Source organism: Somniosus microcephalus, chromosome 11, assembly GCF_052327205.1.
Source record: "Somniosus microcephalus isolate GS21.2 chromosome 11, FLI_Smic_1.0, whole genome shotgun sequence".
In the NCBI taxonomy this organism is placed as follows: domain Eukaryota; kingdom Metazoa; phylum Chordata; class Chondrichthyes; order Squaliformes; family Somniosidae; genus Somniosus; species Somniosus microcephalus.
In genome coordinates this window covers 88,056,572-88,070,185 of record NC_140997.1, presented here as the reverse complement: position 1 = coordinate 88,070,185, position 13,614 = coordinate 88,056,572, and the positions used below count along the sequence as shown (strand labels likewise).

Here is a 13,614-nt window from a genome sequence, read left to right as displayed (position 1 = left end):
AGGCCAATTAGTGCTGTTAGGGCCCTAAAGACCAGTCTCGCCTGTTGCAGGTGGGACTGATTCGGGACCATCAGACACGCCTGTGTTAAAATGGCTAGGTGTCGGGAACCAGGCGGGGGGGTCCCGACCCCCAGGTTTTGCGATTTTAACCCCCCACATGCCTCCAAGCCCGCCTGACGGCTGAGTTAAAATTGAGCCTATGATGTATGAACCAAGAGGCAGCTGGCAGGAGGAGTGATGATGATCTGCGTGTGACAATATGTTGTGTATTCAGGGAACACGAATAATGGAGACAGACTACATTCAAAGACAATCATAGAGGTTTATGGCACAGAAGGAGGCCATTCGGCCCATCGTGTCTGTGCCAGCTGTAAAAGAGCTATCCAGCCTAATCCCACTTTCCAGCTCTTGGTCCATAGCCTTGTAGGTTATGGCACTTCAAGTGCATATCCAAGTACTTTTTAAATGTGATGAGGGTTTCTGCCTCAACCACCCTTTCAGGCAGTGAGTTCCAGAACCCCACCTCTCTTCAACTTCCCCTCTAATCCTTCTACCAATTACTTTAAATCTATGCCCCCTGGTTATTGACCTCTCTGCTAAGGGAAATAAGTCCTTCCTATCCACTCTATCTAGGCCCCTCATATTTTTATACACTTCAATCAAGTCTTCCCTCAACCTCCTCTGTTCCAAAGAAAACAACCCCAGCCTATCCAATCTTTCCTCAGAAATTCTCCAGACCTAGCAACATCCTCGTAAATCTCCTCTGTACCCTCTCCAGTGCAATCACATCTTTCCTGTAATGTGGTGACCAGAACTGTACACAGTACTCTAGCTGTGGCCTAACTAGTGTTTTATACAGTTCTAGCATAACCTCCCTGCTCTTATAATCTGTGTATTGGCTAATAAATGAAAGTATCCCTTATGCCTTCTTAACCACCTTATCTACCTGTCCTGCTACCTGTGGACATGCACTCCAAGGCCCCTCTGATCCTCTGCACTGCTCAGTGTCCTACCATTTATTGTGTATTCCCTTACCTTTTTAGGACTCCCCAGTGCGTTACCTCACACTTCTCTGGATTGAATTCCATTTGCCACTTTTCTGCCCACCTGACCAGTCCATTGATATCTTGCTGCAGTCTACAGCTTTCTTCCTCGCTATCAACCACTCCACCAATTTTTGTATCATTTGCATACTTCTTAATAATGCCCCCTACATTTAAATCTAAATCACTGATATATACTACAAAAAGCAAGGGACCCAGTACTGAGCCCTGTGGAACCCCACTGGAAACAGCCTTCCAGTCACACAAACATCTGTCGACCATTACCGTTTGACTCCTGCCTCTGAACCAATTTTGGATCCAACTTGCCACTTTCCTTTGGATCCCGTGGGCTTTTACTTTCCTGACCAGTCTGCCGTGTGGAACCTTGACAAAAGCCTTGCTAAAATCCATGTAGACTACATCAAACGCGCTACCCTTATCGACCCTTCTTGTTACCTCCACAAAAAATTCAATCAAGTTAGTCAGACACGACCTTCCCTTAACAAATCCATGCTGACTGTCCTTGATTAATCTGTGCCCTTCTAAGTGATGATTAATACTGTCCCATAGAATCATAGAAAGTTACAGCACGGAAGGAGGCCATTTCGGCCCATCGTGTCCGCGCTGGCCAACAAAGAGCTATCCAGCCTAATCCCACTTCCCAGCTCTTGATCTGTATCCTTGTAGGTTATGGCACTTCAAGTGCATATCCAAGTACTTTTTAAATGTGATGAGGGTTTCTGCCTCTACCATCCTTTCAGGCAGTGAGTTCCAGACCCCCACAACCCTCTGGGTGAAGACATTTCACCTCAAATCCCCTCTAAACTTTCCACCAATTACTTAAATCTGTGCCCCCTGGTTTTTGACCCCTCTGCTAAGGGAATTAGGTCCTTTCTATCCACTTTATCTAGGCCCCTCATAATTTTATACACCTCAATAAGGTCTCCCCTCAGCCTCCTCTGTTCCAAGGAAAACAAACCTAGCCTCTCCAGCCTTTCCTCATAGCTAAGATTCTCTACTCCCAGCAACATCCTTGTAAATCTCCTCTGTACCCTCTCTAGTGCAATCACATCCTTCCTGTAATGTGGTGACCAGAACTGCACGCAGTACTCTAGCTGAGGCCTAACTAGTGTTTTATACAGTTGAAGCATAACCCCCCTGCTCTTGTATTCTATGCCACGGCTAATAAAGGCAAGCATTCCGTATGCCTTCTTAACCACCTTATCTACCTGGCCTGCTACCTTCAGGGATATGTGGACATGCACTCCAAGGTCCCTTTGTTTCTCTACACTACTCATGTCCTACCATTTAATGTGTATTCCCTTTCCTTGTTAGCCCTCCCCAATGCATTACCTCACACTTCTCTGGATTGAATTCCATTTGCCACTGTTCTGCCCACCTGACCAATTTATTGATATCTTCCTGCAGTCTACAGCTTCCTTTTTCAGTATCAACCACACAGCCGATTTTAGTATCATCTGCAAACTTCTTAATCATACCCCCTATATTCAAGTCTAGATCATTGATATATACCACAAAAAGCAAGGGACCTAGTACTGAGCCCTCCGGAACCCCACTGGAAACAGCCTTCCAGTCACAAAAACACCCATCAACCATTACCCTCTGCTTCCTGCCTCCGAGCTAGTTTGAATCCAACTTGACACTTTGCCCTGGATCCCATGGGTTTTTAACTTCGTGACCAGTCTGCCATGCGGAACCTTATCAAAAGCCTTGCTAAAGTCCATATACACTACATCAAATGGACTACCTTCATCTACCCTCCTTGTTACCTCCTCAAAAAATTCAATCAAGTTTGTCAGACACGACCTTCCCTTAACAAATCTGTGCTGCCTATCCTTGATTAATCCGTAACTTTCTAAATGAAGATTTATCCTGTTCTTCAGAATTCTTTCCAATAACTTTCCCACCACCGAGGTTAGGCTGACTGGCCTGTAATTACTCGGTCTATCCTTTTGTCCCTTTTTTAAAAACGGTACAATGTTAGCAGTCCTCCAGTCCTCCGGTAGCACACCTGTAGCCAGAGAGGATTGGAAAATGATGGTCAGAACTGCCACTATTTCCTCCCTTGCTTCTCTTAACAGCCTAGGATACATTTCATCCGGGCCTGGCGATTTACCTACTTTCAAAGATGCTAAACCCCTTAATATTTCCTCTCTCACTATGTTTATCTCATCTAATATTTCACACTCCTCCTCCTTAACTACAATGTCTGCATCGTCCCTCTCTTCTGTGAAGACAGATGCAAAGTATTACATCGGATATACGGCACAGAAACAGGCCATTTGGCCCAACCAGTCCATGCCGGCATTTATGCTCCACTCGAGCCTCCTCCCGTCTTTCCTCATCTAAATCTATCAGCATAACCCTCTATTCCCTTCTCCCTCATATGCTTGTCTAGCCTCCCCTTAAATGCATCTATACTTTTCGTTTCAACCACTCCCTGTGGTAGCGAGTTCCACATTCTCACCATTCTTTGGGTAAAGAAGTTTCTTCTGAATTCCCTATTGGATTTTTTGGTGACTATCTTATATTGATGGTCTCTAGTTATGCTCTTCCCCACAAGTGGAAACATTCTCTCTATCCATTCTATCAAAATCTTTCATAATTTTATAGACCTCTACTAGGTCACCCCTCAGTCTTTTTTCAAAGAGAAAAGAGACCCAACCTGTTCATCCTTTCCTGATATGTATACCCTCGCATTTCTGATATCATCCTTGTAAATCTTGTCTGCACCCTCTCCAATGCCTATATTCTTTTTATAACATGGCGACCAGAACTGTACGCAGTAATCTAAGTGTGGTCTAACTAAGGATCTCTACTTTTTAATTCCATACCCGCCAAGTGATGTGACCTCCCGATTCTTCCTACCAAAATGTAATACCTCACATTTATCTGTGTTGAACTTCATTTGCCAATTATATGCCCATTCTGCAAGTTTATTAATGTCTCCCTGTAATTTGTTGCAGTCCTCCTCAGTATTGACTATCCCCCCAATTTGGTGTCATCCGCAAATTTAGAAACTGCGTTTTTGATTCCAAAGTCTAAATCATTAATATAAATTGTGAACAACAGTGGTCTCAGCACTGATCCTTGTGGAACACCACTACCCACCCTCTGCCACTGTGAATAGCTACCCTTTACTCCCACTCTCAGATTTCTGTCTTGAAGCCAGCTAGCTATCCATTCTGCTACTTGTCCCCAGACACTGAATTCTCTGACGTTCATCAGTCTATTATGGAGTACCTTATCAAAGGCCTTTTGAAAATCTAGATAAATTACAGCTACTGCATTACCCTTGTCGACTCTCTCTGTTACCTCTTCAAAAAATTCAATGAGGTTGGTCAAGCAAGATTTTCCCGTTTGAAATCCATGCTGACTATTCATTACTATGTTTTTGGTTTTTAGATGTTCTCCTAATTTCTCCTTTAGTAGGGATTCCATTATTTTTCCTACCACCAATGTTAAGCTGACTGGTCTATAATTCCCTGAACATGTTCTACTCCCCTTCTTAAATAAAGGTATTATGTTAGCTATCCGCCAGTCCTCTGGCACTACACCTTTTTCTAATGAATTATTAAATATGTGTAGTATTGCTATCTCTTCCCTAGATTCTTTTAAAATTCATTAAGAACCATACCCATGTCTTCCGCCTCCACACACAAATTAACATTTTGGTCTCTAATAGGCCCTACTCTTTCCTTAGTTATTTTCTTGCTCTTTATGTATTTATAAATCACCTTTTGGTTTTCCTTGATTTTACTTGCAAGTGGGCCTCTTTACCACATTGGGCTAAGGCAGTGTTGGCCAATACATTAGCCCCCAGCCTAACGTGGCTAATTACGTTTCTGATTACTAATTAAACAATGAGACTCTGCCATTGTGATCTCAATACTCATTCGCATGGCGTGTGAACTTTAACCTTTCTGTGCGTTTGTTGGTAAGATGAAAAGCAGAGAGTGTGAGCATTTTACTTCCTTGGTTACTGAACGGTGGCAAATGTTTATGTAAATATTCACATGTGAAGCACATTTACCTGTATTGAGAGTAAGGTGTTTTCAACTAAAAGTACTGCATGTGGCTAAATTGGTGTTCACATGTAGCTAGTCAGTGGACAACATTGGCCTCAGTAATGGCTGGTTTTACTATAGATAAATGCAAAGTAATACAGGAACCCACAGACAGTGAAAGGGTGGTCATTAGCAAAAGCGGGAACGGCATGGGATTTGATTATTGTTTCCCAAAATTAGCTTGTAATTATTCAGTGACTTGTCATATTAAAGGGTACAAGGAAATACGCCCCACCTGTCATGCGCCCCTAATGAATGGGAGTCACTCCAAGAGTCTTATTGCAACATTGTACCCAGGTCTGGGAAAGATCTATCTACCTACCTCCACGATCAGGTTGTCCTGAGTGGCATAGAGATGGGGTCATGGGAAGAATACCAGTAGATTTTTTTTTTAATGTTAAAATTTGATTAGTCCTCTAATGATTTGAAGCTGTTCTCGAGCTGTTGTAACTAACGCCTTGTACATCATTCACAGATGTCACCTACCAGATGAATTACCTTTCCTGGGACTCTCCTGGAATTGGCCGTTTCATTGTTGCCCTTTCAATCCAGGGCTTGGTATTCATTGCTCTTCTCTTCGTTATTGAGTTCAGTGTCTTCAGAACGATGACCAATTTTTTCCGGTATATCTCCTGGAAAAAGAAAATGGTGAGTTGAAGGAGATGGAATAGTTCGTTCATTATAGACAACAATTCCCCTCTAACATGGCACGAAGCCACTCGGAGCCTCTCACTCCTGACCATTGACATTGCTGCCAGGTGAAGATGGGGGAGCTTATTCTCACCGAACATTACTAGGTTACTTGCTGCCAGTGTTCTATATTACTGGACTGCTGGTTTGAAGTTAACCAGAATATCATTGTAAGAACGAATATTCACAATAAATACTCGAGTGAGTTACAGACTGGAATCTAATCGAGGGGTTCGGGGGGGTTATATATAGAATAACAGATACCCAGGAGTGAGTTACAGACTGGAATCTAATCGAGGGGTTCGGGGGGGGTTTATATATAGAATAATAACAGATACCCAGGAGTGAGTTACAGACTGGAATCTAATTGAGGGGTCCAGGGGGGTTTATATATAGAATAACAGATACCCGGGAGTGAGTTACAGACTGGAATCTAATCGAGGGGTTCGGGGGGGTTTATATATAGAATAACAGATACCCGGGAGTGAGTTACAGACTGGAATCTAATCGAGGGGTTCGGGGGGGTTTATATATAGAATAATAACAGATACCCGGGAGTGAGTTACAGACTGGAATCTAATCGAGGGGTTCGGGGGGGTTTATATATAGAATAACAGATACCCAGGAGTGAGTTATAGACTGGAATCTAATTGAGGGGTCCAGGGGGGTTTATATATAGAATAACAGATACCTGGGAGTGAGTTACAGACTGGAATCTAATCGAGGGGTTCGGGGGGGGTTTATATATAGAATAACAGATACCCGGGAGTGAGTTACAGACTGGAATCTAATCGAGGGGTTCGGGGGGGTTTATATATAGAATAACAGATACCCTGGAGTGAGTTACAGACTGGAATCTAATCGAGGGGTTCGGGGGGGTTTATATATAGAATAATAACAGATACCCGGGAGTGAGTTACAGACTGGAATCTAATTGAGGGGTCCAGGGGGGTTTATATATAGAATAACAGATACCCGGGAGCGAGTTACAGACTGGAATCTAATCGAGGGGTTCGGGGGGGTTTATATATAGAATAACAGATACCCGGGAGTGAGTTACAGACTGGAATCTAATCGAGGGGTTCGGGGGTTTTATATATAGAATAACAGATACCCAGGAGTGAGTTACAGACTGGAATCTAATCGAGGGGTTCGGGGGGGTTTATATATAGAATAACAGATACCCAGGAGTGAGTTACAGACTGGAATCTAATCGAGGGGTCCAGGGGGGTTTATATATAGAATAACATACCCGGGAGTGAGTTACAGACTGGAATCTAATTGAGGGGTCCAGGGGGGTTTATATATAGAATAACAGATACCCGGGAGTGAGTTAAAGACTGGAATCTAATCGAGGGGTCCAGGGGGGTTTATATATAGAATAACAGATACCCGGGAGTGAGTTACAGACTGGAATCTAATCGAGGGGTCCAGGGGGGTTTATATATAGAATAATAGATACCCGGGAGTGAGTTACAGACTGGAATCTAATCGAGGGGTTCGGGGGGGTTTATGTATAGAATAACAGATACCCAGGAGTGAGTTACAGACTGGAATCTAATCGAGGGGTTCCTGTAGTTTTTTTTACTGTTTTCAAAGGTTAGAGAATCTTCTGAACCTCCTCCTGTGCTGATTTCCCTCACTCAGGGATTGAGTAAATTGGTTGGAGCAAGCAGATTTGATTAGCCGAATGAGACTTTTCTGATTCCTGACGGGACTATCATTCCCACCTTGCACTCCGTAACTCAAACCTGCATCTTTACCTTAACTGAATGAGAGTCTATCCCGGTCAGTGAGGTCTGTCCCAGGGGAGAGGGGATGGGCCATGGGAAGAGGGGATGGGCCCAGGGGAGAGGGGATGGGCCTAGTGTAGGGGAAGGGAGGGCCACGGGGAGAGGGGATGGACCCAGGGGAGAGGGGATCGATCCAGGGGAGAGTGGATGGGCCCAGTGTAGGGGAGAGGGGATGGGCCCAGTGTAGGGGAGAGGGGATGGGCCCAGTGTAGGGGAGAGGGGATGGACTCAAGGGAGAGGGGATGGACCCAGTGTAGGGGAAAGGGGATGGGCCCAGTGTAGGGGAGAGGGGATGGGCCCATTGTAGGGGAGAGGGGACGGACCCAAGGGAGAGGGGATGGACCCAGTGTAGGGGAGAGGGGATGGGCCCATTATGGGGAGAGGGGATGGACCCAAGGGAGAGGGGATGGACCCAGTGTAGGGGAGAGGGGATGGGCCCAGGGGAGAGGGGATGGACCCAGTGTAGGGGAGAGGGGATGGGCCCAGGGGAGAGGGGATGGACCCAGTGTAGGGGAGAGGGGATGGGCCATGGGGAGAGGGGATGGACCCAGTGTAGGGGAGAGGGGATGGGCCCAGGGGAGAGGGGATGGGCCCAGGGGAGAGGGGATGGACCCAAGGGAGAGGGAATGGGCCCAGGGGAGAGGGGATCGATCCAGGGGAGAGAGGATGGGCCCAGTGTAGGGGAAGGGAGGGCCATGGGGAGAGGGGATGGGCCTGAACTGAGCTGTGACCGAGTGTCAATCCCTGTCCACGGGCTCTGTCCCGGGGAGGCGGGAAGTAATTGAGAACAGAGATTGTGCCTAAATGCAAACCAGACAACCTCCAGTAGTTAATAGAGGGAAAAAGTCCGTGTTTGTGAAGAATGTTTGTGGAGTTTATTACAATCACCGAGACTGCAAATGCTGGAGGCATGAAATATAAACAGAAACACATGGCAGGTTAGTCAGCATCTGTGGAGTGAAACAACAGGTTAGCATTTCCAGAATGGACCTTCAATTCAAAGAAAGATTACAAACATAATGGTAACCTGGCTCCTCAGCTCACACACACTGACTGACCTGCCGTGAATTTCTCGCACTTTCTCGGACTGTTGGTTAGTTGGAGTGGTGTAGTAACTATGAACAGACTAATGTTACTGACTTCTGTTAGGCATCGATGATAAATGTTGCCACCCCACCGCTCGTTGAAGACGTTGATGTCATGCATGAGCGCTTGAGGATACTGGAGTCACCAGCTCCACAAATGGACAGCCCTCTGGTGATAAAGGAACTCTCCAAGGTAGGTGCAGTGTCCCTCCAGCAATGGTGGCACTGCAGGAAGCCAGCTGCACTGTGCACGGTCTCTCCGTGACCTGTCGAGGCGAAGCTGCTGGGAGAAGTTCTACTCTTCGCTTGGTGTTCTGTTGATGATCTCGTGTCGCTGAAGCAGGTGATCGCATTGTCGGTCCCCTTTATTGGGCTGAACAGGGTCAGTACCCCACAGTCAGGCCTGCTCTGACCGTTCCATCCTTTCAGCCACCTCCTGTGCCGCTGCAGTAGAGAGGTGCACTCGGAACTGAGGCTCCCAGCAGTGAGCGCATCTCAGTCAATCGAAGCACGCAGACTGCCATTTTCCATCCATTGAACATGAGCTGCGTGCCTGTGGTTTTCTGTGATGATCTCCTTTTGAGTACTGGCCCTGGCTGGAAGGTGCGGATCGTGGAATCGACCTTCCGACAACCTCTCTGCTGCAACGCAAACTGTCAGGATGCTATATTTTTTTCAGGTTGGCAATATTTCAAATTGGGTAATGTAGACACCACCACTTTTATATCACTGCACCCCCAATCGCTCCACTCTGCATCTCCATTGGCGAAGTTTCCAGAAATCCAATTTCAGCAGCAATTCCATTTTGTTTAATTTTATCAAACCTCCTGACCATGCAGTGTGTAATTGTGACAGGTTATGATTTCTTCTAAAATCACAAGGGGTTAATTTATCCTTTTGCTAGAACTTGGTGGCTGTCTTTCCCACATTACAACAGTGGCTACACTTCAAAAGTACTTCATTGACTGTAAAGCGCTTTGGGACGTCCCGAGGTGGTGCAAGGCGCTACAGAAATGCATGTCTTTCTTTCACTCATCGCAGAATAACCAGCCTCTGCCCTGTTCTTGTAGCCACGGTGTTTGTTGTGGCTGGTCCGTATCAGGTGACCCCGAGATGTTGAGATGGGGGATGGCGATGGGGGGGGTGGGAGATGGGGGTGGGGATTGGGGCGATAGGGTGTGGGAGATGGCGATGGGGGCTGGGGAATGGTGATGGGGGTGGGGATTGAGGTAATGGGGGCTGGGAGATGGCGATTGGGGCGAAGGAGGCTGGGAGATGGGGGCTGGGGGGTGGTGATGGGGTGGGGATTGGGGTAATGGGAGATGGCGATGGGGGCTGGGAGATGGCGATTGGGGCGATGGGGGTTGGGAGATGGCGATGGGGGCTGGGAGATGGCAGTTGGGGCGATGGGGGCTGGGAAATGGCGATTGGGGCGATGGGGGCTGGGAGATGGCGATGGGGGCTGGGAGATGGCGATTGGGGCGATGGGGGTTGGGAGATGGCGATGGGGGCTGGGAGATGGCAGTTGGGGCGATGGGGGCTGGGAAATGGCGATTGGGGCGATGGGGGCTGGGAGATGGTGATATGGGGGATGGGGTGGCGATTGGGGCGATGGGGGCTGGGAGATGGCGATTGGGGCGATGGGGACTGGGAGATGGCGATTGGGGTGGGGATTGGGGTAATGGGGGCTGGGAGATGGCGATTGGGGCGATGGGGACTGGGAGATGGCGGTGGGGGCTGGGGAATGGTGATGGGGTGGGGATTGAGGTAATGGGGGTTGGGAGATGGCGATTGGGGCGATGGGGGCTGGGAGATGGTGATTGGGGGGCTGGGAGATGGCGATTGGGGCGATGGGGGCTGGGAGATGGCAATTGGGGTGATGGGGGATGGGGTGGCGATTGGGGTAATGGGGGCTGGGAGATGGCAGTTGGGGTGATGGGGGCTGGGAGATGGCGATTGGGGTGATGGGGGATGGGGTGGCGATTGGGGTAATGGGGGCTGGGAGATGGCGATTGGGGCAATGGGGGCTGGGAGATGGCGATTGGGGCGATGGGAGATGGTGATTGGGGTAATGGGGGATGGGAGATGGCGATTGGGGTAATGGGGGCTGGGAGATGGCGATTGGGGTAATGGGGGCTGGGAGAGGGCGATTGGGGTAATGGGGGCTGGGAGATGGCGATTCGAGTAATGGGGGCTGGGAGATGGCGATAGGGGCTGGGAGATGGCGATTGGGGCGATGGGGGCTGGGAGATGGCGATTGGGGTAATGGGGGCTGGGAGATGGCGATTGGGGTAATGGGGGCTGGGAGATGGCGATTGGGGCAATGGGGGCTGGGAGATGGCGATGGGGGTTGGGAGATGGCGATGGGGGCTGGGAGATGCGATTGGGGCGATGGGGGCTGGGAGATGGCGATTGGGGTAATGGGGGCTGGGAGATGGCGATAGGGGCTGGGAGATGGCGATTGGGGCGATGGGGGCTGGGAGATGGCGATTGGGGTAATGGGGGCTGGGAGATGGCGATTGGGGTAATGGGGGCTGGGAGATGACGATTGGGGCAATGGGGGCTGGGAGATGGCGATTGGGGCGATGGGGGTTGGGAGATGGCGATGGGGGCTGGGAGATGCGATTGGGGCGATGGGGGCTGGGAGATGGCGATTGGGGTAATGGGGGCTGGGAGATGGCGATTGGGGCGATGGTGGCTGGGAGATGGCGATGGGGGCTGGGAGATGGTGATTGGGGCGATGGGGGCTGGGAGATGGCGATTGGGGCGATGGGGGCTGGGAGATGGCGAGGGGGGTAATGGGGGGCTGGGAGATGGCGATTGGGGTAATGGGGGCTGGGAGATGGCGATTGGGGCAATGGGGGCTGGGAGATGGCGATTGGGGTAATGGGGGCTGGGAGATGGCGATTGGGGTAATGGGGGCTGGGAGATGGCGATTGGGGTAATGGGGGCTGGGAGATAGCGATTGGGGTAATGAGGGCTGGGAGATGGCGATTGGGGTAATGGGAGATGGCGATTCGGGCGATGGGGGCTGGGAGATGGCGATTGGGGTGATGGGGGCTGGGAGATGGCGATTGGGGTAATGGGGGCTGGGAGATGGCGATTGGGGTAATGGGGTCTGGGAGATGGCGATTGGGGTGATGGGGGCTGGGAGATGGCGATTGGGGTAATGGGGGCTGGGAGATGGCAGTTGGGGTGATGGGGGCTGGGAGATGGCGATTGGGGGATGGGGTGGCGATTGGGGTAATGGGGGCTGGGAGATGGCAATTGGGGTAATGGGGGCTGGGAGATGGCGATTGGGGCGATGGGAGATGGTGATTGGGGTAATCGGGGATGGGAGATGGCGATTGGGGCGATGGGGGCTGGGAGATAGCGATTGGGGTAATGGGGGCTGGGAGATGGCGATTGGGGCGATGGGGCTGGGAGATATCGATTTGGGGTAATGGGGGCTGGGAGATAGCGATTGGGGTAATGGGGGATGGGAGATGGCGATTGGGGTAATGGGTGCTGGGAGATGGCGATTGGGGCGATGGGGGCTAGGAGATGGCGATTGGGGTAATGGGGGATGGGGATGGCGATTGGGGTAATGGGGGCCTGGAGATGGCGATGGGGGTAATGGGGGCTGGGAGATGGCGATTGGGGTAATGGGGGCTGGGAGATGGCGATGGGGGTAATGGGGGCTGGGAGATGGCGATTGGGGTAATGGGGGCTGGGAGATGGCGATGGGGGCTGGGAGATGGTGCTTGGGGCGATGGGGGCTGGGAGATGGCGATTGGGGTAATGGGGGCTGGGAGATGGCGATTGGGGTAATGGGGGCTGGGAGATGGCGATTGGGGCGAGGGGGGCTGGGAGATGGCAATTGGGGCGATGGGGGCTGGGAGATGGCGATTGGGGTAATGGGGGCTGGGAGATGGTGATTGGGGTGGGGATTGGGGTAATGGGGGCTGTGAGATGGTGATTGGGGCGATGGGGGTGGGGATTGGAGTAATGGGGGCTGGGAGATGGCGATGGGGCGGGGATTGGGGCGATGGGGGTGGAAGATGGCGATGGGGACTGGGGGATGGTGATGGGGGGTGGGGATTGGGGCAATGGGAGATGGGGGTGTGAGATGGTGATGGGTTGTGGGGATTGGGGCGATGGGGGATGGCAATGGGGGTTGGAGATGGTGATGAGGAATGGGGGGTATAGCGATGGGTGGAGGTTTACAATTGGGGGTGGGGTGTGGGGGTTGGAGATGTGCGGGGGGGGGGATGCCATTTCTGGTTAAGGGGAGATGGCTGGGCTTTCTGTTGTTTGAGATGGTCATTACCCAGAACTTGTCCCACATTTGTGTTTTATATTTGAAGTTCTGTGGTCTGCCAATCTGTACTTGGCACCTTGTCTTTCAGATTTACCACAACAAGGAGTCGACGGTTGCTGTGAACAAAATTTGTTTAGCTGTAAATAAAGGGGAGTGTTTTGGATTGCTGGGGTTCAATGGAGCTGGAAAAACAACCCTATTCAAGATGTTGACTGGTGATTTGAAGGTGAGCGGGGGAGAAGCATATATCGATCGTTACAGCATCCTGAAGGACAAGAGAAAGGTGAGCACTCCCTGGGTCGTTCAATAGTAATAAGTATTTACAGCACAGAAACAGGCCATTCGGCCCAACTGGTCCATGTTGGTGTTTGTGCTCCACACGAGCCTCCTCCCACCCCTCTTCATCTCGCCCCATCAACATAGCTTTCTATTCCTTAAACCCTCATGCGCTTATCTAGCTTCCCCTTAAATGCATCTATACTATTTGCCTCAACACTCCTTGTGGTAGCAAGTTCCACATTCTAACCCCTCTCTGGGTAAAGAAGTTTCACCTGAATTCCCTATTGGATTTATTAGTGACTATCTTATATTTATGGCCCCAAGTCTTGCCTGCAA

At 49.9% G+C, this 13,614-nt stretch overlaps 1 protein-coding gene across 1 annotated transcript in view; it reads left to right on the top strand.

Moving 5' to 3' along the window:
• abca3b (ATP-binding cassette, sub-family A (ABC1), member 3b) overlaps window positions 1–13,614 on the top strand; it is a 97,435-nt gene that overhangs the window by 62,625 nt on the left and 21,196 nt on the right. The window contains exons 15-17 of the mRNA XM_085999952.1: window positions 5,607–5,779; window positions 8,764–8,892; window positions 13,088–13,282. Coding sequence (XP_085856078.1) covers window positions 5,607–5,779; window positions 8,764–8,892; window positions 13,088–13,282 — 497 coding nt within the window. The remainder of the gene's footprint in view (window positions 1–5,606; window positions 5,780–8,763; window positions 8,893–13,087; window positions 13,283–13,614) is intronic.